Source organism: Topomyia yanbarensis, chromosome 3 (genome assembly GCF_030247195.1).
Source record: "Topomyia yanbarensis strain Yona2022 chromosome 3, ASM3024719v1, whole genome shotgun sequence".
In the NCBI taxonomy this organism is placed as follows: domain Eukaryota; kingdom Metazoa; phylum Arthropoda; class Insecta; order Diptera; family Culicidae; genus Topomyia; species Topomyia yanbarensis.
In genome coordinates, this window is record NC_080672.1 from 166738861 (window position 1) to 166766186 (window position 27326).

Consider the following 27326-nt stretch of genomic DNA (forward strand, 5'->3'; position numbering starts at 1 on the left):
CAAATCGCTCTAAAGGTCTCGAAATTGACTCAAAAGTGCGTTTCAGATCCAAAAATACAGCAAAAATAGTCTCTTTAACCTCGATTTTCTCTTTCCATTTTGCTAACACTAGATTCAAAGCGGTTTCGCATAAGTGTCCCTCTCGGTATCCCGATTGCTTCGGAATTAGCAAATTAGTATTATTCAAATAACTAATCAGCTGGCCTTTAACAACGCGTTCTAAAATTTTCTCTAATGTGTGCAACATGTTAATAGGGCGGTACTCTTCGGCTTTATCCGTCCCAGTAACTCTGGGAATAGGAATCACAAGTGATTCCTTCCAAACTGTCGGCACGTGCCCAGTTTGTAGCGATTCCTTTACAAGGTCCAGCAGATCGTGCCCGATGACATGAAAGCAATCCTGTATCACTTTTGCGTTGACATTGTCGATACCAGCCGATTTTCCCAAAGAAAAGTGATTGGGTGAAATCCATCAAATCTATAGTTAATATTAATCGGCCGTGTTACTTCCACAGGTTCACTGACCAGCTCAATACTTTGATTGATCACTGTTAACGAAATAACGCAAGTAACCATAAGCATTAGGCGATTGCACTATATTGGCTATACATTTGCACTAATGTTGCATTGAAACTCCATTACAGCATTAACAATGCAATAAAGCTCTATATTAACATCAATAATGCATAAATGCACAGCCGAAATATAGCATTATCGCTTGCTCTATATGCGCGTATAAAGCTGATATAACACGTACATGCTTCAATGATCTTAAAAGCATGTAAGCTTTACATGTGCATTTAATGTCATTATAGAGCAAATAAAAAACCGATAGTATGCTATTGTAATGCTGTGGGTTTATTCGTTATGCAACTCTTCTTGAAGATTATATTCGGCATATTTCATTTCAATCGAACATATGCAATATAGTCCAGGCTGCAAACACAGTGCATTTACCGTGAAGGACGAAGCAAGGTACCTCAGTTCGAGACTTACTAAAGGTAATTTTCATAAAACATTCACATCATGTGAGAAAGAAAACCCATTAAGGATATTCATTACAATGCATTAGAAAAGAGTCAATTACGGTTTTAAACAGAACATTTTAGTTTAATTTTTTCCGTAAGCTCACCATGCCGAAAGGAAATATAAGAAATGGTTTAAAAGCCATGGCGGTAAATGACAGCCAACTGAAACTTACTAAGAGCTTTGGTAGTGCCAATATTAGGCTTTCAAGTTTGGCATTTTTACGCTGGTGCTATATAATAGCATTAGTGCTGCAAAAACGAGCTGTCAATCTCTGCACAGTAATAGCATTATATTTCGCCTTTTCTTGGATAATACCAGCATTATATCAGTATTTAGGGCTTCACGGCTCTATAAGACTGCTTTATATGTGGATTTAAAGTAAATATTAGGCTACGGTATAATGCTTATTGGTTACTTGAGAACTGTTCAATTTTTCAGCTATTATTTGCTCAGATTGTTCTTCTACCCCGTTAAAAGTTATGGACTGCGAGGAACTTGGTTTAGGTTTAATTAAACTCTTTAGAATTTTCCATAACTCTTTGCTGTTGCTTTGATGTTGATCGATCTTCCTTTGAATGTACTCATATTTGGTCTTTTTCAAAGCTCGTGAATAAATATTTCGCGCGTGTGTGTACCCATTCGAAAGACGTTCACTATTAGTTCTGCAAAATTTCTTGTACTTTTTATCCCTTTTACGTTTCAAGATCTAAGGAGTACTATCTGCTCGAGTTATTTAAATTAACATACTTTTGAGAAACCAAACTATTTGTACACTCTTTTCACACGTTAGTTAGAACAGCTGCCTTGTGCACCAAATTTCCATTCAATTCCGTAAAATCCAGGCATCTCGAAACCAGTTGAGACATGGCTTGTTTCGAATATCTTTTCCAGCACTTGATTTTAACCCATTCATGCCCATGTTGTTTGTGGATAACAACGTTTTTAAACAGCTATAACTTTAGATTGAGACATGATTTGCTCACAAAAACAAGTAAGACTAAGAAATTTGATTATTGCCTTTTATTTGAGCATTAACAGTTACAAGGAACAGCTCTACAACTGAAGTTATTACAGTTAGTCTGATTGGATTCCGATGGAGCAGTGCTGCCAGGGACAGTTTACTTTGACGACGGAAAATGAATTTTTCATAAATCTTCGTAATCGTGCAATATTTTTGAAAACTGATGAAACTTATCAATTTTGACTGTCTTTGGCTACATTTTCCAGGCAATTGGACTATTGTAAATATTCTAGGAGAATTGTATTGAGCATTGAAAGGTAAAAATTGAGCAGCTTCTAGCACTGCAAGGGAGCACCTATCTTTATGAAAAAAGGCCTTTCGTGTTTTTTGATCTTGCCGTTCTCAGGGAAAAATAGTTTTGAAACCCTACATGCACTAGGAAAAAGTTGGGCACCGACTAGGAAAAAGTTGGGCATCGACTTTATCGTGCTCACGGTTAGGTTCATTCTCCAGCAAAATTGAAATCGTCTCATGGTCTGAAATTTTACAATCGGCCTCTACACATGTACATGTTTTACTGTGTCTCGAAATTCTTGTAAACTCTCTAACCGTTTGCCTAAAATTGAAAATTCAATTGATTCGAATTTTGATCGCAGAGCCAAGGAATATTAAAAACACCCGAAATTACATTAAGTTTGCTTAAATCAACGAAATTCTCCCACCAGTTGTCTAAAATTTCTAAAAACCTTCAATCTCTTGAACTAGGAGAATGGTATACTACTGCAAAGTTTCCCATCTGCATGCCTCTTTCAACTGATATACCCAAAAAACCAATTATTATCAACTGCTTCGTTTAACCGAACGTTGAATTTAATCGATTCTTTGGCGTAAATAGGCAGAAAGCAACTTTATAACCCAGAATACTATACTGATCAAATGTATCAGCATCAACTATATGTGTTTCTGATAGAAAAACCAACAATGGACGTTTGTTTTCTACAAGATGTAGCATTGCAACAAAGTTTGTAGACAACCAAGTTATATTTAAACATAATATTTCAGACAGCCTCCCGTTTGTTAGTTGCTATTCACTTGACAAAACGTTGCTTTTTTCGATTCTATCAGTCTCCGATATACGGAACACTGCTTACTAAATGCCGCATGGTTTACGTCCAAATTCATTTTACGTTCACTATTTTTTTAATACAACGTTCGCGTAGGTAATTTTACTATTTTTATGAAAACCTCGTCATTATTATTATTCATTTATTATCGTTTCTAGGATCCATCATACACATTATGAAGACATTTATTGAACTGACAATCGGTTTATTCCTTTAAATTGATATTGGTATCTTTATCCTCAAGAAACTGCAAAAAACTGGACTATAGGAACATGACTAAGATAAGCGAACCGCTGAAATGCCCTTAATACGTCGAGAAAATGTATTTAACTTAATTTCTAGCTCTAATTAATTTCATTTAAAAATTCATCCCCGCCCGTCATGAAATATTAATTTTATCCCTACTGGTGATATATGAGTAGGGTATCTTTAATAAAAACCTCTTATGTAACAGTTCTGTTAACCCCAGCTTCGATAAGGTACAGATATTCACAATTATTTTCCACCTTTTCCAAATTCGTGACGTATGCAAGGCCGTTGTCCTTCTAAATGATAAGATATGCTTTTTTCATAACTGGCAGGTAGGTACTTGATTAAAAAAAACAAATATCATCCAGCAAACACGTTAGCGATGGTCCTCACGATGCTAGATCGATATAATCCTTCTATGTTCGTGATTCTGAAATACTTCGAGGTAGTCTTTTTTCTGTGTTCGCCGAACATCGTTTCAAAACTCTGTGTAAATGTTTGAAAAACATCGATCAGATGAACCAAGAGCTTACCCCGTGTTCAACTAAAATTACGCAAAAGCTTATACATATCTTTGCGAATATCAATGAACTGAACAAGAAGCTTCATTTGTCCTCGACGAAGCCCAAATGTCCGCAATTATGATTATAAGCTATTGCAATGCGTAGCTGGTGTAGGTATGCGAATCAGCAACGCAAAGCTTTCCAATTTGAATGTATTCGAAAATAGTTTCGGTTAGAACATTTCCTGCCCTGTTTGTTATGTGATTTGTGATTCGCACAATAAGAAGAAAGAATTCTATTAAAACTATATTTTAAACTAGAGAAAATACAAAGGATTGTCTCGTCCCAAATTCGACCCTGTTTTCACAACTGCATTTTCACGTTCGGTGGGAGAGCTCATAATTTTCTCAATAGCACATCTCTCCCACATCTCAACTGTACAAGTTGCATTGACACCACAAAATCCACCTCCGCCAGTACTGCCGGTTAACCGCTCGAACTTTCATAGTCTGCTGCGGAAAAACACGGCTAATATTTTCCTGCCAACATTCTTACATGCCGGTAACGATTCCCATCGGACCATATGGCATCGTTTCCTTCACCACCGGCATCACCAACACGGTTCATCAGACGGCCCGTGCTAACGGATTGGGCGGTGGGTAAGTTTTCGTGTATCAACAAAAGCTCGTGAGAACTCGTGCGCTCGTTTCGTTGCGGACCGAGTCTGCGTTGTCCCCCGCTGCTGACAGACTAAATGCTATCCGATGGAAATGAGGTGCGCGCTTGGCGTTGTGATGGAAAAAGGAACCAGATGAGTATTCGGCTTCGGTAGAAAGTCCTCAGTTTATTTTCAGTTTCCGCCGGAGTAACTATGCCAGAACCGTGTTCTCCGTTACGACGACGATTCGATGCGTGCTTGAGATAACATAGCTTCTATAGTGGTGGGCTTGTGAATGAGTTGAAGTGGTTTATGTATACTGTTCTGTTTGGGTGTAACAGCAACATCATAACAGGTCGCGCCAAGTGTTTTGACCGAGTTTCGGCTTTTTGTGGCGCATATTTCTGCTTACAGCATCATCAGCAGTAGCCGCGAGTGTGAGTTCAAGGTTATTCTTGAATACAGTTTGGAGGTCGCTTTACGTTTGCTTAAAAGAAGCTAGTATTCATAAAAACGCGGGAAAAGATATGAGCCAAGAGTGAAAAAGTGCTGCTGATTTACTTGGTGGGTGGCAAAGAGGCGCGAAAATTTAAATTGAAATTGAGTGCTGATGTAGGGTGCCAGTGCTGACCAGGTGATAAAGCTAGATTTCTGTTGGCTGCGCTGGTGTAAGTCGATTTCTGTATACATTATCAGATTGGAGGAAAAAGTGGAAAACCGATGTTTCATTTTGGTCAGTTACTGCTGAAACCCAAGCATTTGAAAAATATGGGCTTAGAAAAGTGTCACATATTACCATAAATTTCTAATGCCCCCATCGATCAGGTTACCACACTGAACATACTTGGACATCTGAGTCGTACAACGTTGGTTGGCCTTTGAAAAGCATTTGAATCCTAGTTGAAGAATGGGTGTTCATCGATTCGGTGCACGTTGGAGCTTAGCTTGTACCCGACCGTGTAGCGGGCTGAATTTTTAATAAGGCATTACATTTCTGAATAATTAAACGGATTTCCTCCGGCCGTCATTCACCGGCATACTGTTTCGGTGGAAAGCTAAATGTACTCGCAGTCTGGTACATAGCGGGAAAATCGTGACTTAATAACTTAGTCGCAGTTGTATTTGTCCCGTCAGCGGTCTCCTCCACCATTCCAACCGAGTCTTGCCAGTTGCAGGTCAGTGAAACAACGTAATTAGAGCAGCTGCTGGCGAAGAACTGTTTGCCTCCTGCCGGTCGACGCCAGAAAGAAAAATGAATAAGGAAAACACTATCGATGTTCGTGAAAGGCTATAAATAGTGAAATTTGATTGGATACTATCGACGAAGGGCCAACCTCGAGCAGCAACACATCCAAGCGAAACCCCACATAGTGAGTTGATTAATTAGTGTTGGGATTAATGTGTCTAGCATCGGTTTCAAAACGTGAAAAGTGAAACACAGCTAAACAAGGTCGTACAACAGTGTAAACAGCGAAATAGCTATTAACTATGTATCTAGTGATATACTGCTAAGGTTAAATGTTGAATTAAAGTAATATCAAATATTCATCTTTTTCGAATGTATTTTACACCCTACCATTTATCAAAGTGCACCGTGTTGAAAATCAAATTTAAATTTTTGAGAAAATATTAACAAGTGAAATTAGTAAACCCACGATAACCGTTACATTTCAACAGTAGTGAACAACAAGTAGAGTACTTATATTTATGTGTGTGTATAACCAGCAGTAAAGTAAATCAATTCATATCGTTAGCGGCAGTATCAGTACAAGTAGAATTTGAGCACCGGATAAAGTTCACATTATCACACATATAACCACTCTGTAGGCCTCCAACGGCTCGTAGTGTTTGCATATTTAGTAGCATCGATACACCGAAATTACTCGAGTCACGAAGTAGAAAAGTGAAGTTTTTAATCATATCAAAGCAACCTTCATAGATACCAGCCAATTAAACTGTTTTTGGAATACATCGAGCACTACAATAAATATATATATACTTATAAAGGTAGGTAATTACTTCACGGTTTAACGAAGTTCAACTATGATCGGATTGTGTGTTTTACGGTATAATTCCTAAATAGTAAACTATTCCAATGGCAGTCTTGTACACAGTATTATTTTAGTGACCTTCGTCAATGAATTGATAGATCATTATCTCAATAATTCAGTTTGGTCAGTTTCATAACATGCCGCCGGCTTCATTGCTTCGTCAAATGATTTTTCTGACTTTTTAGATACTAAAATATGATTTATAGTGAATTGGAACCTATTTATTGACCATTTATTTATGTGTTATATTTTCATCAAAATAACGATATAAAACGTCGTATTTTATCTTTTTCAAATAAATTTTATTGTTATGTATACACTTGTTTTATTCGAAACCTGGGACGGGATGTGCGGATACGAAAATATCTAGCGTCAAATGCAGCCAGTCAATTTAAAATATGTTAGGCGAAGCTCTGCGAGGCGAACGATAAAATGGACAGAAAAAAGAAAACGAAAACATCTAGCCGCTGCCTATTTTACAGATTTTAAACAATTTTCAAACATTTGATAGCGGCGTTAATTCCTGAACTAGTATTTGTACGAATCTCTGTTAAAAGAAAAAAAATAAGTAGTAGCTGATAATATATCCTTTAGTCTAGTCTAGTCTAGTCTAGTCTACACATACACAGCCAATACATGTAGGAATCCTGGAAAATTGCACATGTTCGCCTACAATTTTCTTGTCAATATTAATGTTTATGGCATATATGGTATGTGAAACAATCATTAAAGTGACCAAAATGAAGATGATTCAAAATTATACGGCAATCAAATTATGCATTTAATGAATAATTTAATCAACGAACATTGAGAATCTTGAATAAGGAAGAATCGAGGAAAATTGTGCCGATCGTTTCAATTTGATGAGGGTTTGATAAATTGTTGGGAGTGACTTGGCTAAGAGGATCAATGGCACTCCCTTGATACTAGGTTCCCGGTATGGGACCTAAATACCTCTAGCCCTGACCTGGCTAATGTGCTTAGGTCCGGAAATTTTGTCACATGAGGCATCAGTAGCGTCCAGCTTAAATGGCACGTTCCTCATGTTGATCGGAGATTTGGGCCTTGCCTTCTTTTCGTCATTTCCCTGATGGGCAGGATTGGGGAAGTGGTAAGGTTAGGGATAAGGAAAATAACGACACTGAGAACATAGACAATACGGAAGTATTTTTCACTCCCAAGGAAAAAAAGCACTTATCGATGAGCAGATATATAAACACCCCCGAGGGGATTTTGAGATAACAGAACGACAACACCCCCGAAGAGATACTGTCATTCAAATTCGGCTTAAACCGAATTAGGTTTATAAACTTTCGCCGCAGTGGCGTAGTAATGTAAAATGTTTCGGGGGGGATATGAAAATTTTCTTGTTTATATATGAAAAAATGTTCAAAAACATTCTGAGCAGGAAAAAAATGTTCAAAAACCAACAACTCAGGGAACGGGTTTGTGTAGTCAAGGTAGGAAAGCTAGCTGCTCTTCCCCTATGAGGACAATCTGGGCGGCAAAGTTCAGACTGTCTAATTTACTGAGCCCTTCAGTTCCCTTGTGCCATTCAGTACCACTTCCTCGTTGAGCTTCCGACTGGTTCGCGAATTACTCGGTCTAGTCCCCGACGGTAGATCTAGCCTACTCCGACGAAAAGTTCCCCGGCGAGAGAAGTTCGAGCCAACCAGCCAGGTGCTGCGGTCAGCTCGGCGATTCCAGTAGAGTAGGGCATCCGGTTTTCGGGAGCCCCGGCGCGACTGGTGGTGTATCGTCGCGGTCTACGCGATCTCGTTCCCGGCGGTGAATCTGACTGTAAGCTGACGGAGAGGTTCCAGACGAAAGAAGTTATTTCGATACCGATTCTTATTTGGTTTCAGTACTACAACTTCTGGAGCCCTTTGGCTCCGTAACCGGTGCCATTTAGCACCGCAACTCCTTTAAGCCATTTAGTTCTCTTCATGGGCCATGTAGCACTACTTCCTTGATGGCCCATTCAGTCCTCGACTTGTTTGCGAACAACTCGGTCTAGTCCCCTACGATGGACCTGACCTACTCCGACAGAGAATTCCCCGGCGAGAGAAGCTCTCCCGAGATCGAGCTAACCAGCTAGGCGTCAAGGTCAGTTCGGCGATTCTGGTGAAGCAGGGTATCCGGTGCACTGGTGCGCCGATGACCCGCGACTAGTGGTGTCTCGTCGCTGTCTACTTAGTCTAGTCCCCAGCGGTGAATCTAGCTTACGCTAACGGAGAGTTCCCTGGCGAAAAAAGTTTTCCCAATATCGATTCTTCTTTGGTTTTCGCTATTTTTCTATCGGAACAACCGGTGGGATGCCGTGGTCGGTCTGGCGAATTCGCATGGAGCGTGACGTCCGGTTCACTGGCGTTTCGACGACTCATACTCGCTGCTCTGTTGCAGTCTACTCGACTAGTCCTCGGCGGTGGATCTAGCTTATACCTGCGGAGAGTTCCCTGGCGGTGATTGCTCTCCCGAAACCGTTGTTCGATGGTCATTCCGCTGTAAGACGGTCACGATCTACATCAGCGGCTCTCAACCTTTTTCGTACCACAGACCCCTTAGATATCACACTGGATTGCTGCGGACCCCCACAGATAAACATCAATTTTGTATGCTATCAATATGTTATTTTCAATTTGTTAAGAAACAAGATTTGAAATTTCAACATGCACTCGGAAAATATATTTTTCTTCGCGGACTCTCAGCAATGACTTCGCGGGCCCCTAGGGGCCCTCGGACCTCAGGTTGAGAATCACTGATCTACATCATATCTCTGTTTACTGCGTTCCACGTCTTTACGTCGCTTGTCATTCTGTAGGCTACATTATCCGGGTTGATGTCCGGTCCTCCCGTTTTAAGTAGCTCCCTACACGTCACTTCAAACCTCGGACATTCAAAGGCTCTCCTCGGACATTCAAAGACTCCAAACCTCGGACATTCAAAGACGCTCCGGTGTATCCTCGACGTTCTCACACTCCAGGCACAGTGTTGACGTTGCGTACCCATACCGATGAAGATACTCCTTAAGCAGCCGTGGCTCGGTAGGAGCTGGTTCAGGTGGAAGGTCATCTCTCCGTGTTTTCTATTGACCCACGTCGACAGGTTTGGATGAGCTGGAAGGTCCACTTTGCTTTCTCCGTATTATCCCATTCCTGCTGTTACGTCACCATCGAATCGATTCTCATCATCTTCCTCACGTTTCTAACGTTTCATTGATTGTAGCACTTGATATCCTCCGTCAGGGTAATGCAGATGTAGTTCATCTCGGCGTCAAGGCATACTGCCTCCGGTACGCAATCGCAACTCGTACGACCAGCAGTCGAAGCGTTCTGTTCAACTTTTCGCGGTTTCACTTGAACGAAACACTAGATGAAGACCCGATCAGTCGTCGATTATCACTCCCAATTGCTTCAGTGCACGCTTCGATGTATTCACATGCCCTTCGATGGTGATCTGTAACCGCTGAACCGCTTTGCAGTTGCTGTCCAACAACAAATCCGTCGTGTAGTGAGCTATTTACAGCTTGACCATCCAACTCTCGATCGCATCTATTGTCTCCGTCACCGACACCTCCATTTCTTCAAGTGTGTCACCGTTAGTTACACATCGTCCACGAAACCAACGATTTTCACTTTCCTGGGCAGCCGCAGTGTTAAGACCCCACACTGATAGAATATATTCGTAAATCGCTATGAATTAATTTCGTACAAACAACTTTCATAAAATATACGAATTTTTCGTACATACGACGAATCGTTCGTAGTTCTATCGAAACACTTTTATTTTTTATTACGAGTTTTTCGTGAAAACCACGAAATGACTTTCGTTGGCTTATTACGAAACAACTTCATTCAGCAAACGAGTCGTTCGCTGTTATATACGAATATCTTTATAATATATACGAGCACCATTCGTCAAACCGTCCACGTCAAAAGAGCAATATGGAGCCATTGTTGCTATACGTCAGATAATTGTTGTTATCTATTTATTAGTCGCATCCGTGTCCGCCGGTTGCAGGAAGATTTCCTGAACCTCTTTCGCTTCCAGTTGATTCAGAATCTGGAGAAGTACAGAATCAGTTGAGCCGTCGCGTTGATTTTGTATGAATAATTTTGAGTTTTTCTCTGTCGAAGCAATATTGGAGCTGTCAAACATCATTTAAAGATCGAATGCGACCAACGAAATCGTTTTGTAATATACATAAACGTTTATTAAAATAAACGAAACATTTCGTTTCTTTCACGAAAAATAATGTCGATTACTTTCGTGCAATGTAAACTAAATAAGTAAAATTTACGAAAACTTTCGTTCATCAAGCGGCCATTTCTTCATACCACAATTAAATCGATTTGGTCACATCGATTTTTTTGAATAAAAAAAACGATGTTGTCAAACATCGATCCCAAAAGATCGACTGAAAACAATAAGAGGCTAAGAAATACGAAAACTTTTCTAAGATATGCGAAAAGATTTCGTGCGACCAACGAAATTGTTCGTAATATACACAATGGATTATTAAAATAAACAAAACATTTCATTTCATTCACGAAAAATAATGTCGTTATCACCGATAACATTCGTGCAGTGTACATTAAATGTGTAAAATTTACGAAAGCTTTCGTTCACTATACGGCCATTCTTGTTCATGAAATGAACGAAACTTGCTATTTACAATGCACGAAAATACTTCGTTGCAGAAAACGATGAATGAATTCGTGCATTGCATGATCAATTTCGTTATATTTACGAATTGATATTATCAGTGCATCGTACATCCCATTCCAAAGTGTTGAACAGAGAATGGAGCCCTGAGTAACGCCCGCTGCGCTGCATGGAGTCTACTGCATGGTCCTAGTTTTCGTAACATTGTAACGTCACAAGCAGTCATAATCCTTCTTGTTACATCAGCCGCATCAACGTACTTGACTCCGCTGTTCGCCGAAGTAACTCAACAAAGAGGTTTTCGTTAAAGGCTTTCGTCTTCCACTTTAGCTTGCCGCCCGTCCTTCTTCGTGCTGCAGTAAGGTTCCATTGACCGAAGCGGTAGCGAATCGCCTGGTGGTCTCTATGGGGATACTTCTCTCACACTCTCCAGTCCATGTTCGCCGTCAGTCAAGGACTACATAATGTGGCGAAATTTCTCTCGGTACCGATATCCGTTTCGTGAACCAATAAGATCCCAGCTCCTCGCTTCGCCGCGATCTACTTGTTAAAGTCCTCGGAGGTTGAGCTAGCCTCCACAACGTGCCGACAGGTAGGTGTCGAGTCTGCAGAGAATTTTCACTACAAGGAAATATTTTCACAAGATAACTTTTGCAAATGAAACTTTGAGAATTTCATTTAAAATATTAGAAATATTTTTATTTAACATGTTCAATTTTTTCAAATTTCTCCAATATATTTCGGGGAGGGGGGGTTTTGTCACCACCTCCCCTCCCCCCGCTGCTAAGCCACTACTTCGCCGTGACTTTTTGGAGGGCAAAGTTAAGTTTATAATCCCTTTTGCTAAAAATTTTTGAGAACGTTCCTCGATACTGCAAAAATGCTGCTGTATTTTCTCTGTAAGCGACTTGATTCTCAGAACTTCCAATCAAACTACCCACGAACCAGAGCTATGGAACTCTAGCCTTATCAAAACATCAGTTATCTGCAAATATTTCATGGGATTCCACGGAATGTAAAGGAATACCTTATTCTAGTGAAGGCTATATGGTTCGACAATAAAACGGAAGTTCCCTGCCGTATCACTTATCTCCTCCAATTTCTTTATCAACCAGGTACAGCTTTGTTCGTTATCCGGAGAGGACCAAACAATACCATATCTAGCCAAACTCGAAACTGGGGATGAATGAGTTAGGAGGAATTGAAACAGATCATCCTTCAGCGCAATCGAAAAGTGACCTTTCTCCAACCTTGCTTGCACTCGATAAGTATTGAGACTCGAAGACTCTGTCCAATGATCTGAAACATTGTTGAAGAGAGCGTGCTTCTTTTCTTTGATTTTGACCAATTTTTTTCCCATTTTAAGGTAATAGAAGGAGCACATATTCACACCTAATGTTGTGGGAAGTGACTAAATTTTCGATTCCCCAAAAATCCAAAAAGGATCTACACGCATCAACACTTAATCAATACGAGTGGGAATTTACAATCTAACAATGTTCACACAATTAAATCCAATTTTTTCTACTACTTATTCAAAATTGAATTATCACACAGTAGAACCGCAAGACGTTGCTATGCTTAAGATTAATTTGGGCTACTCGAACCATGGTCGATCAGAGCATTGCACATTTCATCGCCGTACAGCTACCAGAAGATGACAAACACGTTGGCTTATAATCGCCTATAGCGAACCCCGAAGTGGGCATTAGTGACCTGACCATCATTTGAATCTCACGATTTGCCAAGGACCAAACGTCCACTGTGTAAGAGATTCGCCTAACACAGCAAAGACAATACGCACGACACTCCGTGCGCGACTGGCATGTTTTAGCCCTAGAACATTGCACTGGGGTACAAATGTGCCTCACACATTCTTTGGGGCCGTGTAAAAACGAGAATTCGGCATTTACCGACCTGGAACCCTCAACATAATTCAATTTAGAGTTCCTAGCAAGAGTAGAAAAAGATGGTATAGCCAGTTTGCTTATAGCCTTCATGAAAGCAGGTGTCAAAGTTGGCGTTGGGTGCATTTTACTACAGCAGTAACAATTAGTATTATATAATCGTTTTTAATCGTTTATTTAATTAATTTAATTTAATTTTGAAGCGGAACAAAAAATGGTTCTAATTTTTTCTGATTTTTATTGTTTTATTGTTAATTTTTTATAGTTTTTCAAAGGAATGGCTCACAAGTATAATTTGCGCACAATAACAGCTGCAACAGCAACATTGCGTGTTACCAATGTATTACTGGTCAGACATATTTTTTCATTTCAATTTCCACCCCATTTCGTGGTATTTTCCAAAACCCGTTTTCTAAACTTTCACTCTTTAAAATAATTGCAGTTTTTGAAAAATATCAAAATTCCATTTTTTCCACCGTATGAAGATCATTCTTTCAGCTTTTAGAATCATTTGAATTTTTTCAAATCGGTTGAAAATTCGCAAAATTATAGTAATTTTTGTGAAAAAAGTCAAAACAGCGATTTTTTCACTTTTTATTTTGTTCAAACCAATTTATGTATTATTGATTCAATAAATTCCGTACAGTCCCGATCTTATCTCGGGCGTTAATTTCTATGCGCCTCCTCGTGTTCTTCGTAACCCCACTCTGTTGAGGATCCCTAGATACCGTACTTCATATGGACAAAATAATCCACTGGAAAGATGTTGCCGCAGATTTAACGAAGCTTCTTTCGTGTATGATTTTAACGTTTCCAAGCATAGATATAAGTTATTAATAAGAAATATATAGCTTTAAAATATGTCTGTACGGTTTATACCGAATAAAAGAAAAAAATAAAAAATTCAAATCCTTCATCAAATCCCCAATATTGCTTCGGAAAGCTTACCGAAATACGCTTCACTAATAAAAACGATTTCAATAAAGCGTGGCATGTTTCTCTAGAAACCTCTAGCTGCAGCTTCATCGTTAGTTTGCTGTTCGCTCATCGAGTTAAATTTCAAAAAGGTTTTGTTAAGGGGGTGGGAAAGGTTTTCAGCGCGAAAAAAAATATTTATTAAAACTTTTGTACAATATAGTGTATCATTTCAACAACATACTGTAATTTTTCTATGCAAAAATATCGACAAACGACTCGGTGACGAAGCTTTTTGTACAACGTCTCTGGAAAAACATGATTTGCGGTGTTACCTACCATTCCAAAACTACTAGACCTATTTCTTTCAAACTTTGCATGTACATTCTATGTTAAAAATACCTAACCTTTACGTTGAGTTTTTGTGAAAAAAAAATCAATATTTCAATATTTAATAATTTTTTTAAGCAGTAAAATGACTTAGACATGTGCGCTATACGCTATGTTTATTAAGGTTTCATCTATAACATAAAAATTTTCGAGTGTAAGGTGTCAAAAATGGCGTCCAAATAGCGCCTTTTTGGAAACAAAATTTTTCGAATCTACGGGCTTTCTCGTTTTTTACCCACTCAACCGTAAATGAGGAATATACCGTAAATAGTATTTTTCGAATGTATAACAAATGTTTTGCACGACAAAAAAACTTTTTTTTGATTCGATTATCCGGATGTGGCGGTTAAGCAAAAGCCACCACGCAACCCCATCAATACTCATTGTCATTTAGAATTACATGCGAAATCCACCAGATTATCACACAGAAAATATGAGTCATAGTCAGCATAAAATCACGTCTCGATAAAGCAGTTAAATGCTTTCAACATAAACAACCTCCAAATAATTTCATCTAACTTACATCGTATGATTCTAGCCATACTTAGTAACATTTAAAAATTTCCGATAGAACATTCAAAATAACTATTCCAAACCAGCAAGTAGGCAACGCGATCAGCGCGAGCCTGAACTCATAAACATGATTGATAAACTTCAGCCATATCACTTGGATACGGCGCGGGCCAATTCAATTTAATTACCACGAAAAATGCTTACAGCGCGGCAGCGACCGAGTTGCGCAATGTAAACTAACTTTGTGTGTTAAAATATTTTGGTAAAATATTTTCCAAATAATTAAGCCTTCTCCAAAACAATCAGTTTTTTCCAAGCGTTCCAAACTTTTCGATAACAATCACACTCCCACATGTAATAGAAAGGAACCCGCGAGCCTGCGACACGGATGATTCGATTATCTGGAGTGAAATTTTTCTAAGCACTACGGATAATCGAATTTGGCCTGTTACAGGCCGCCCGTAGTATCAAAGATCTGCATTTTCTTTGCAGGCCCCTACACGGCGATAGCGCGCTAACTATTTCGTTAGCAGGAGCTGTCTACTCAAATTGAGATTCATATTTGCGTGTGAATTATAATCAAGGTTTACGACAGAAATAGTTTTCTTTTTAATAATCCATAATTATATTAATAAATAAAATGTAATCTAAATATTTTAAATTTAGTAGTGTAGTCCTACGTCAATGGATTAGCAACTCCAAAGGGCTGTCCTTTGTAGTTTTTGTCGATCATAGCTTCGGTTTCTGTGCGTTCATGGACAGTTTGGAATAAAAGATATGTTGACTGAATTGACGGGCACCGTGTATCAATCTGCCCTGGTCTCCCCTATAGTTGGACTCCTTGGGGGTACAATCGTAACTCTCATCGTGCACCGGTACCGGCAGAAATCACTCGAGAATGCAAAGCCTTTGTCATGATAGCTCGTCCATTCTTCTAGAGCAGCTTGCAGTTTGCGGAACACAGAAAACTAACTGAATATTCAACGCTGGGAAATGTTTGTTTCATCAATTAAAGCACGACCGAATCCAACCGAGTAAGCGCGCAAACGATTCAACCGAAGCGTGACTGATCGAATCCAAACTGGCTGCTCGTTTGCAATGCTAAAAATATCCAGAGCATCAACCCGTCCAAAAACCTACATCTACATGATTCGTTGCAATGTGTGTTACGAATGCATCATTCTGACAAATGGGTGGAGAGGAGAAACGTTCGGTCGCCAAATTATAATTTGATTCCCATTGCATGCAACGAGTTGTGCCGCTTCACGACTTTTGTATCCCAACGTACAGGACTGCATGCAGAAAACGTAATCAAGCCTGACTTGCCAACATACAATGTATAAAAAAATATCCACCCCCATCGTAAAATCGGTCATTTTATCCAATGTAAACATTGATCACAACCAGAAGCACAAATATTCAAATTCATTGATCATATTTAGTCGCACTCGTCATCACTATTCAGTGCAGCTACTGAAAACGTCACATGAACCTTCATTCAATGCAGTTTTCCATTCGTCTCCGATTATTGCCTTCAGCGAAGATACAATGAATCAAACGCATTAACGTAGACTCTGGTACAATGCAAGCGATGATAATTTTTGTTTTATATGCTTTACCAACATTCATCTAGGTATCCAGTGAAATGAATATAATTGAATGAATAACGCAAGTTTTGATCTTTTGTTTCAACAGCGATCATAACTGCCGTTTAATCATTTGAATTGTATAAGCATCAAAATTTAATCCGGTTTCTGCGCAAAATCCCAAATAACGTTTCAATTTCCTTATTAGAAAATATATGATAGAACATTAACAAAATAGAGAAAGTTTCAACGAAATAGCCAAATGATACTATTGCAGAAGTTATGCAAAAGCTCAAAAGTACAGTTAGTAAATAGATAATGAGCTTAATGTTCATATGACACAAGGAACTGGAATATAAAGGTAATATATTTTGTGGTCGTTTTTTATTACATACCATCATATTTTCTTAGCTTATAGTCAATATGGCTAACAAATACCGACCTTGAAATGAGTGGTGGATATAGTATTTTTTTTACAAACTGTACATGAAATGACTGTAATCAGTCTACTTCTATTTCGGAAAACGGAAGTGTGGAACTGAAAATAACGCCCCCGCTTGAGTGCAAAATGCTACGAGAAAAATGTTTCCAATTTCCGGTACTGATACGTTATGGTTTCAATTATCTCGATTTTTGGGTGTTTCCTGTGAATGTTGCTAGTAATGAGTAACTTGCTTTGATTTTTTGTAGTAATGTTTTGTTTGAAATCCAGTTAATACAGAGTCAGAGACATTTTGACCACAATAAGTAGGCCTATAGTTAAAGAAAATGTTTGCAAGAGTTTGAAATTGTGTCCATATCTAAATAATCGAATATGTAGGGTGATGAGCCTATTTGCGCCATGTTTCTATTGTCACCCTACCCATTTGAAGCCGTTGGTTAGAGCAGTGTCTGCCATCTTTGCTCAACGCATTGAGTCAAATGGTAGCGCAACAATAGGGGCACTCGATTCGAGTTTTCATTGTGCTCAAACACGAGAATTTTACTGTTTTCAACGCATTTGTGTTATTATGTTGGTTCTTAACAACGAAGCAAAGCGGTTGATGTCAATTTTTACCCATTCTATTGATTGTAAGGCAAGGAATTATCGAATTAGTGAGGCACCTTGCTTAGTATGGTGAAAATAGGCTCATCACCCTACATAAGAACCACAATAGTGGGCACCGGATACCCGTGCACGAGTTTGTGCAAAGAAAGGCGAGTTTAAGTTCAAGAGATCACTGAAAGTTTATCGGTGTGCAGGCTTGTAAAATAGCAGCAGAAATAGATTGTTTGGTGGCGAATAGTATTTTACGCCACCTACTGTGGAAGCTCTATTTTCCCGTTGAAGTTTTGTGGTCATAGATGGATCGAAAACTGCAATGTTGTGCAACGTGCTATTCAAGCTACCCCAAATGTAAAAAAGTTTGTTGATGGTGTGACAAAAGATAAGATTGAACCCACTTCTAAAACATATCGTGATGTGGTTCAACATATCAACGATCCACAGCTACAGGCGAAGCTGGTATTTTTCCAGTCTGTTGCCTACTATGGGCATTGAAATCACGTTATGAAATGTGGTTCTTAAACAGTAGTAAGTATATTTTTAAATTCTGAAGAAGAGAAACTGTTATTTGGAGGAATATAAATTAATAAGATAGAGAATTTTGAATTGTTTATTTTAATTGTTACTCCAACTCACTCAATAGAATTGGAGGAAGGAAGTTCAATACAACAATGTTCAATATTATGACAAATGCCAATTATAACACCACCAAAAGCTAAATTTCGATCTTTCTTTATAATATTGAAAGAAAGAATACGGAAAAATTTTGAATGGACTAACCAAGTTTCATAAATACAAAAAATGTCTGCATTATTATAAAACCAATTGCACCGCTAGGTGGATTAAAATACACCTAGCGGTGCAATTGTGCCTTTCTCAATCATGAATCACGAGAATGTGTGCGTTGTTTATATTCATTAAAAACTTTTAAATGCATATATTACATTTTATTATTATACATCACATGACAACTATATACAGGAAAATAAATCATTATTCGAGTTCTAAAATTTTGAAAAAGAAAAAACAGCCACGGTAATATTGAACTGAAAAAAGGTGCGAAATCGGCAAAGTCCCAAAAAGTCGATTTTTATAAAAAAAAATTTTTTCGAGATAACATAAAATCATAAAAAACACTCATGCATTTTAAAGATGTTTGGCATCAAAAATACGAATTCGATTTCTGAAATTTCATGGGGTCCCTTTGAAAAAATTTTTGAGTTCCGGCTTATATGGGAATTTCATATGTGACCGGACGATTTAGTCTATATTTCCGGAACCATATAAGCGATCCGTACGAAATTTTATAGACATCTATGGGGATATTATAGCTATCATTTGGAACTAAGTTTGTGAAAATCGGCCCAATCATTTCAGGGAAACTGATGTGAGTTCGTAAATTTTGAAAGATGGCCGCTTTTCCCGGGCACTTCCGGAACCGTCTATGGTGGTCAATGTAGTCAACGAAAGTTTGTTTGGCTGCCGGTGACCTAGAACTGCAAAGTTAAGTTATTTGAGAGACATTTTAGCGAAATTTTTACCTTTTTTGCTTCCATCGGAGTATCGATTTGAATCACAATTTGCTATGTGATCGCACGCCACAACCCATAACTCCGGAACCGGAAATCGGTTGGGGATAAAATTTAATAGCCATTTACAGGGACGCAACATCTTTCATTTGATGCTAAGTTTGGTTAATTCGGTCTAGCCATCTCCGAGAAACCGATGTGACTGTTAGTCTGAATTTGGATACTTCCGCCGGGGCTTCCGGAACCGATGATGGTGGCCAATGTGACCAAAGAGACTTTGAATGACTGTTAATGACCTAGTACTACAAATCGAAGCAGTTGTGGTCACATTTTGGAAAAATTTTCACCATTATACATTCATTGCAGAATTTCTTAAAATCGACATTTTCTGCGTGATCGTACTCATCACCCTGTAATTCCGGAACCGGAAGTCGGATCCATTAGAAATTCAATAGCAGCCTATGGGAACGTTGCACCTTTCATTTGGGACTAAGTTTGTAAAAATCGGTTCATCCATCTCTGAGAAAAGTGAGTGAGATTGTGTTCGCGTACACACACAGACGCACATACACACACATACATACACACACAGACATTTGCCGAACTCGACGAACTGAATCGAATGGTATATGTCACTCGGCCCTCCGGGCCTCCGTTAAAAAGTCGGTTTTCAGAGCAATTGCAATACCTTTCTATTGAGAAAGGCAAAAAATTAACAATTTCAAGTGATCAATTTTTGGAATAATGCTTCTACAATTCCATTGAATTCAAACAATTACTATTTTGATGTGATGCCATTACAAATTCGATAATAACACTAGTTTACAAAATAAAAATAAAAATCTGAACTTCAATATTCGACCACCATGATATAAATCGCGTGGTTAATCCGAAAATGAGGTACAAAAAATTAACAGTAGAACAGTTTTCGAGTTACAGTGAAAAAATGAATTTTGCCTTTAAAATAAAAAGTACGTTCAGTAAAATCCCAATACTTTCGGTTGTAGTGCATCAATTGAAATATTATTATGTTGACTTATAGGTAATAGAATGTAATTTCAGTCGTTAGATTTTATTTTAGTGTGACTACTGGTTCTGACGTTATTTACGAGTTTATTGAACTTTTTTCTTAATTTTTCGATATTTTTTAAAGAAGAATGAACGTTTGGTCAAGATTTTCAACTAGATTAAGCAATCCCAAAAATTATAAATTATATTTTTATGGAAACTTAAATACTGCTTATAACCAATGAAAATAAGCACTTATTAGTTTGAATCCAATGAAAATAGCGAAAGTTATTCAGTTTTTTGTAAAATGGCAATTTTAGTCTTTTTCTGGGTCTACTTATTGAGCCGTCTCGATTCCATTTTTCTAGGGCTTGTTTCATAATATATGAGGGACTCTCTGTCAGAATTGTGTTAAACAAATAAATTTGAAGAACTTTGGAAGAATTTAATGTTAACTCGTTCATCCAAATAATTCAAGACTTCTGATAATAATTTCATGCTCAATGGAATTATAAGTCATCGAACGATTGGTATTTGGCAATATATTTTAGTATATTGAAGTTTTGTGAACCAGTACAGTAAAATCGTTACATGGTAGAAGCCAATGTGAACCTAATATAATTTCAAATTATAAACTTCTAGATGTTTTAATAACGTGAAAAATGTAAATGTTAGTAGAACAAAACGTGACGAAATAGGTGGATACGTCATCATTCGTGAAGCTAACTGTTCTACTGGTGAGGCAAACATGAATATATTTTACTAAAAAGTGACGAAATCAAAGGAATGATATTATTTAATATTTTTTTCTAAATATCGTTACATATTCGGATCAATCATTTTCTCAAAAATGTTGTTAAGATTTTGATTTATCAGAATGAACAGGCTTATTTTCAGAATTATTTTTAAGGCAACCTGGAATATCATCAGATGATGTAGGTTTAAGTGGAGGAAATTCTTTAGTATTAAAAATGATCGAATTATGAGAGTTGGGATTTTTCTTTACTTCACGGTAAAGATTACTTCTTCTTTGTTTAATTGGAGGATGATAACTACAGTGAGGTTGAGGATCAAAAGAATTAGTATCAACATCATTAGGAAGTATATATCCGAAAAGAGTTTTGAAGATACTATACGTATCGCATCGGTACAATCAGAAAATACAACCCAATTAAATGAATACAATACAATTTATTTAAAGATTTTTTTAAAATTTCTTTAACAGATTGAAATTTCTTATAAATTTCAGATTAAATAAGAAGTACATTTATAGCTTTCTCTTTTTTTCTAATATAATCAGTATTAGGTCCTTTAGTGGACAAAGCATATACCCTTATAAGATTTTCTAATTTTTTAACAGAATCATCTAAATTTTTTGTAGTGTCGATCAGCTCAATTGAATCAGGGACAAAAACATCCATGATGAAATTGCGAAATTAAGTTAAAATAAAGTGACTAACATGTAGAAGACTACAGGAAAAAGTACACAAAAATTCAAATGAAGAATTAAACTATAAAAAACAAGATACTTATCCGTTGATAGTCCCTTTTCAGAAACTGAATGAATTATTGAGTCCACAACAATTCGCAATAGTCCTCGTACACCGCTTGTCTTGCCGTGTTCAGGATATATTCCCTTGCTTCTTTCTTCTTAACGGCACTCTTCCGTATTGGTCCTAGAAGGACAATCTCGTCTTTCTTGAAACTTTCTGCAGCTTTTCCCTTGATTTCATTCTGAAATGAAGGAAAATTTTATGATCGCAGCAAAATGTTCAATATATCGTCACTTCCTTTTCATAGCTTGCTGAGCAATGAGGCAATGAAAAATGTCTATTTCAGTAGATTTGATAAATGAAGAATCAAATTAATTACCAGCCAAAAATGTCGTGCTTGGATTTGACACCAGAAAAGCATTGAAAAATGTATCGAAATTGAAGGAAGTCGATTAGTATTTTTTCGCTATAGTTTGGAAGCAGGTTTTGCAGGTTCCTAAAACGAATTATCGTTTTAGGAACAAATGCAAAACCTGCTTCCAAAGCATAGCGAAAAAATACTAACGCGGTCGCCATTAATATATCCGTTGGCAAAAGCTGCCTCTAGGTTAGATCCCAAAGTAATAGTAACGGATAAGGAACTAACCTTGAAGCGATTTCAGCATCTTCTAACGATTCATTCAAATCTCACTCGAATCAGTTGGGTTTCAGCAGATTTAGCTACGTAACAATTTAGTCGACTTGCTGATCAGCAACACGTCTTCAAACTTTTCGATACCTTCAACAGAGAAATACGTGTAGATCATTTGTGGTTCCAAATTATTCCAAAGGATGATAATGAGCTATTAACTGTCGTCAAAATGGTGTGCACTTCGTCACATAGGCAGGCAAACATTGAAAGAGGTTTTTCTCTGTAAACACATAATGTCTTTTCTAAAACATGGCTGAAGAGTCCATTGCTGCGCGCCGCCAAATCTACGATGCGGTTAAAAAAAATGGTGGAATGGACGAGTTGATGATTTCGAAGGAGTTAATAAAACGAACTCACAATGCTCATTCTATCTATATTGAAAATAAAAATAGACGAAAACAGCGACATTCAAAGGCAATAGAGTTAGGCAACGATAAGACGGAAACTTAGCGCAGAAATTCGTGAATTAGAAACACAAAAGAAAAAAATTCTGGAAGATGCCCGTCGAGAAGCCGAGATAGTTGGAGAAAAAATTAAAAATACAGTTAACTCTCTCTATGTCGATATTCTCTATCTCGATATTTCTCCCTACCTCGATTATTTCGTAAGTCCCTTCAGATTGCCTGTGAAAAAACCTCCGTTTCTCGATATTTTCTCTATCTCGATATCTCCATATCTCGATATAACTAGCTTGAAATTCACCTGTAATTTTCTCTCTTTATGCCAATGTGATCTTTTTTCCGTCGGCACATCACATAGTAGATACAGAATGGAATGAAGATTGACGATTAGGGCATTTAGTCCGATAACAATTTACTTGCTGTGTTTTCTTATTGTCATATCAGGCATCGTAAAAAAACTCATGTTTCGCATATTCATCTGGATGTGCAATATCTTCACCTCGAAAATTTGTGCAATTACTGATATACGCATGAGAGATTTTTTTAGAAAATTTGCACACTATAGCGGAATATTTAACAATATGTTTGTTTACAAACGTTTCGAGCACCTTTAAAAATTAATATTAAATTGGTCAATTTTGTTGTAGATGGGGATAGAGCATCCCATAGAGAAATATCATATTCAATCTCCAGAACGGTGATCTAATCAATGGTATCCTTAAACAAAGGTAATTTTATTGGAAATATAAAATAAAATAAAATTTTCATCTGCAAAAATATTGATTTTTAAAGCTGTTTACCAAGGACTCTTCTGAAAAAGGAATCATGTGATGTGCATATTTCTAGATTGGATTATTCAAGAAGTAACAAAAACGATTGCCATCTCGTATCCGATATTTATTTAATGGGATCAGCCAAACAAACTTTTAAGATATCTTGAATGTTTCGATTTTCGAAGCAATTTTGGCCATATAACGCCCATGAATTATATAATACATAACGCCGAAACGAAATTTTCGATCAATCAGAGAAAATATTGTTAGCCAACATTTTTACGAAGTGCACTAAAACGATTATAAATTTACGTAGGGGAACCCGGGGCTATTCGGACCACCTAAGCAAATCTCCCTTTTAGGTGGATAGATGTGAAAAAATTTAAAACTCCCATGTCGCTGGCATATTGAGGGTTCAGAGAATGCTGAAAGTTTATCATAATATCCTGGGATGGGACGTGCGGATAGAGAAAAAAACAAGGGTTAAATTGATCCAGCTCTCAAAAGCGGCCCTTACACGTGTAATATTTTTGTCAATACACAGTATTGACGATATTGCTTTAATGCGTCAACATTATTTGAAATTCACATCGTCAATACGTCAATACTTCCATTATACATGCAATACTTTTGTCAATACTTTCTAGTATTGACAAAAATATTGAACATGTAATGGCCGCTAAACATCATTTTGAACCAGTGTGAGCTAGAAGGAGATAGCTTGTGAGCGATCTGTGAAACATAATGAGAGCGTATGTGAGTGTCCCAGAGTATTTTTTTTTTTTTTTTTTTTTTTTTTTTTTATTTCGATTATAGAGGTTTTAACCTTAAGGTCATTCGCCTCTTCGGGTTAGAAAAATCTCTTATGAAAAATTTCTAACCCTATGTGCGGGGTCGGGACTCGAACCCAGGTGCGCTGCGTACAAGGCAATCGATTTACCAATACGCTACGCCCACCCCCAGTCCCAGAGTAGTATGGCGAATGAAAAATGGAAAAGAAAACATCTATCCGCGAGTTCCGTCCCAGATAATATCATCACATAAACATCACCCGTGCCCCATCAATTAGATGATTACCTTGTGCTACTCTCTGCAAGATGCAGCAAGCAATTGGTGCAAAAGTGAGATGAAAAGAGGTTCTTGACCGTGTATTAGTATTTTTAGAGCGCATATTTATACGAGTGAAGGTGTTCTTTACATGTGTATAAGTGCGGGTCATTTTAATACTGATACTCCGATATCTTTGAATTCACAAATACATTCCCAGTTGTGGGTTTGTGTATGTTTCTACGGCCTAATCGCATTTTAATCCATTTTTGTCCCGGAACAATATCGCTTTATGTGCATTATACCAGTTACAATGCAAAATTCTCATTAGAAACATGCTTATTTGAATGTAAATCATACGGTTCGTGTTTTGGGTGTGGTTACAAAGAAACCCTTTTTTGAAGTCAGTGTTTTTTGTTTATGAGATTTTCTTGGACTGTAATTTTCATTCTTCGATTCTCCGCAGTCCTGCTAGATGAACAGTGTTGCAAGAAATGGTTGCACTTTTCTTAATAGAAATGATAGTAGTTTTAAAAACACCAAAATTGAACTTGAACTTAAATTTGATTTAGCGAACTTTCATTTTTTGCGTCTGAATTTTTTTTGGAAATCTTTCGAAAACCTAGAAAACTCAGTGAATTTTTTATTCATTTTGAGTAGACACCTTGTACGTGTCAATTCTGTGACCATTATCCATTATATTTCGGATCGCTAAGGTAAAAAAATATGCTCAAGAAAGGATTTACTCGAAATCAACTTGGTTCGTATGCTAGAGCCCATCCAACCACCAACTATCAATTTTCATATGAGGCTGACAAAATCGGGTCAAAAGGCTAATTAAGTCGGGGGTAGACAAAATCGGGTACTGATAAAATCGGGCCTTCCCTGTATACCGATAGCGCCTTGCAGAGGAATAGACACACCAGTAATACCAACGTTAGATCCCCCCAATATGAACGAAAAATATGAATAAAATCGATAACGCACTGTTTCGAGTCAACACTACCAATGCCACAGTTGAAATAATACGGTCATCAGAAATAGAAACCAGGCATTGTTTGCTGGCCAAAGTTTTAATTAAATAAGTTTACTCGATAGGGAATTCAAACAAATTGAGTCCAACTGGAGGATATGAGTTATAACTAGTGAAAACCAACAACGTCGCGGTTTCTCGGAAAAATATTGGTAATCTGAGGCACCTCCGTTACATATTCCACTTGGAAAATTTAGAGATTAGTAGCAACGGACTTTTACTTCAATTTTATGCAGATGGTACTTTAACGTATAGCTTGATTCAAACCTAGACTGAAAAAACTTTAAAGAATATTAATAATATAGGATTTCATATGTAGAAAAATAAATCTTTCCAAGCATTGGTCAGCTGAGATTTAACGTTTCCTTTCTCAACCTTCATTCGAGCCGAAGGTCTGCTTAAAGATAATACTGCGCACTAATGCTTTAACTTACTCTTTCATATAAGAATTGTAACGCTTGGCTAACTATTCCACGCGGAAGTTTTTTAGCTAGAGTTGATAATATAATCAGAGCTACTCGTAACTAAAATCCAAGATGAAATTGCAGTGTTTTATCATCAAGTATTCGCATTCGGCGCCACAAGCACATCCAGAGGCATGACTCTTCCCCACACTATTCGGCAAGCAAGTTACGTGTAACCAAAACAATTCAACAGCGACAAAGCAGAATCGAGCTCGAACGCAAAGGAACGAAATATTCTTAGAGGAGCAACTTGATGCTAATACAAAGAATGCACATCTGACTGTATTAAATGTAAGCCTGAGCGAAGGCGGATCAATCGCGGCCGAAATTCTTGTCGTAGTAGTTTTGGTTTGTAAAGTTAGGAAAATAAAAAAAAACGTAATATTGTTTGTCACTTCTCAACAAATAATCAAGTTTTAAGTAATAGAGTATTAGTTATGGAATTTGCTTTTCAACTTCGTCTCAGCGAATCCGATACTAAATTAGTGACGGGAATAAGCGCTGGCCATAACTTTGAGGTCGTAGACACGACTTGTGTTCCTAAGCACAAACCTATTCAAGCGTGATGTCCCACACGAGAAGATGTTCTGTTTAAGCTGATGAGAACCATTGATCTCGAAACTTGATATGGGTTAGCATGCAAATGGATTATGAAAAAATTGTTCCCACCCAAACTTTTCTCCTTAGGGAGAAATATAAAATAATATGTTTCTCCTTAAGGAGAAAAGTTTGGGTAGGAACAATTTTTTTCTCAATTATGAGAAAAATTAGGTGTTTTACCTAATATTCTCCATAAAGGAGAAAAATTGGATTCTACCTAAACTTTTTTCCTTAGGAAGAAATAAAGCCTAGGTATTTGCTTAGGCACACCAATTGAGTCTCCGTTTTTGTAACTAGCGTCAATCAAGCGCTAGCATAGTACTGTCACTAAGTTAGTGTCGAATTTTGATGCGACGGAGTCGAAACGGACATTCCATACTAATTTAGTTTTAGGTTATGTGCCCTTCACGCTTAGTTTTACCCAATTTTCTCCTTAAGCTCCTTGAGCTTAAGCTTCTCCGAGCAGCCTAGATAAGCCCGGTAGTGTCGGCAGTTTCTGTTTCAACCAGCGAAGAATTACACTACGGATCGCCTGTTCCGGTGGTAAAAACCCACGAAACAGGGAGCCCCAATTCCATAGTGGCATGCAACTTTGGTTAAAATTGTTAAAAGGGTTTGAAATATTCTCAATGGCGAACGGAGCCTGGGAAGCGCGCTGTGCAAACTTCCAACTATGCTGCATAATGCAGTG

The 27326-nt window shown here is 37.7% G+C and overlaps 2 protein-coding genes across 10 annotated transcripts in view; both read left to right on the top strand.

Annotated features, from left to right (window-relative positions):
- Nucleotides 1-4421: 4421 nt before the first annotated feature.
- The window catches only part of LOC131687366 (uncharacterized), a 78874-nt gene continuing 55969 nt past the window's right edge, over nt 4422-27326 (top strand). Inside the window, exon 1 of the mRNA XM_058971447.1 lies at nt 4422-4525. Coding sequence (XP_058827430.1) covers nt 4422-4525 — 104 coding nt within the window. The remainder of the gene's footprint in view (nt 4526-27326) is intronic.
- The window catches only part of LOC131689160 (small conductance calcium-activated potassium channel protein), a 761072-nt gene continuing 738478 nt past the window's right edge, over nt 4733-27326 (top strand). For all 9 annotated transcript variants that reach the window (XR_009305353.1, XM_058974046.1, XM_058974048.1 and 6 more), the window contains exon 1: nt 4733-6531. The gene's annotated coding sequence lies outside the window, so the exon portion shown is untranslated. The remainder of the gene's footprint in view (nt 6532-27326) is intronic.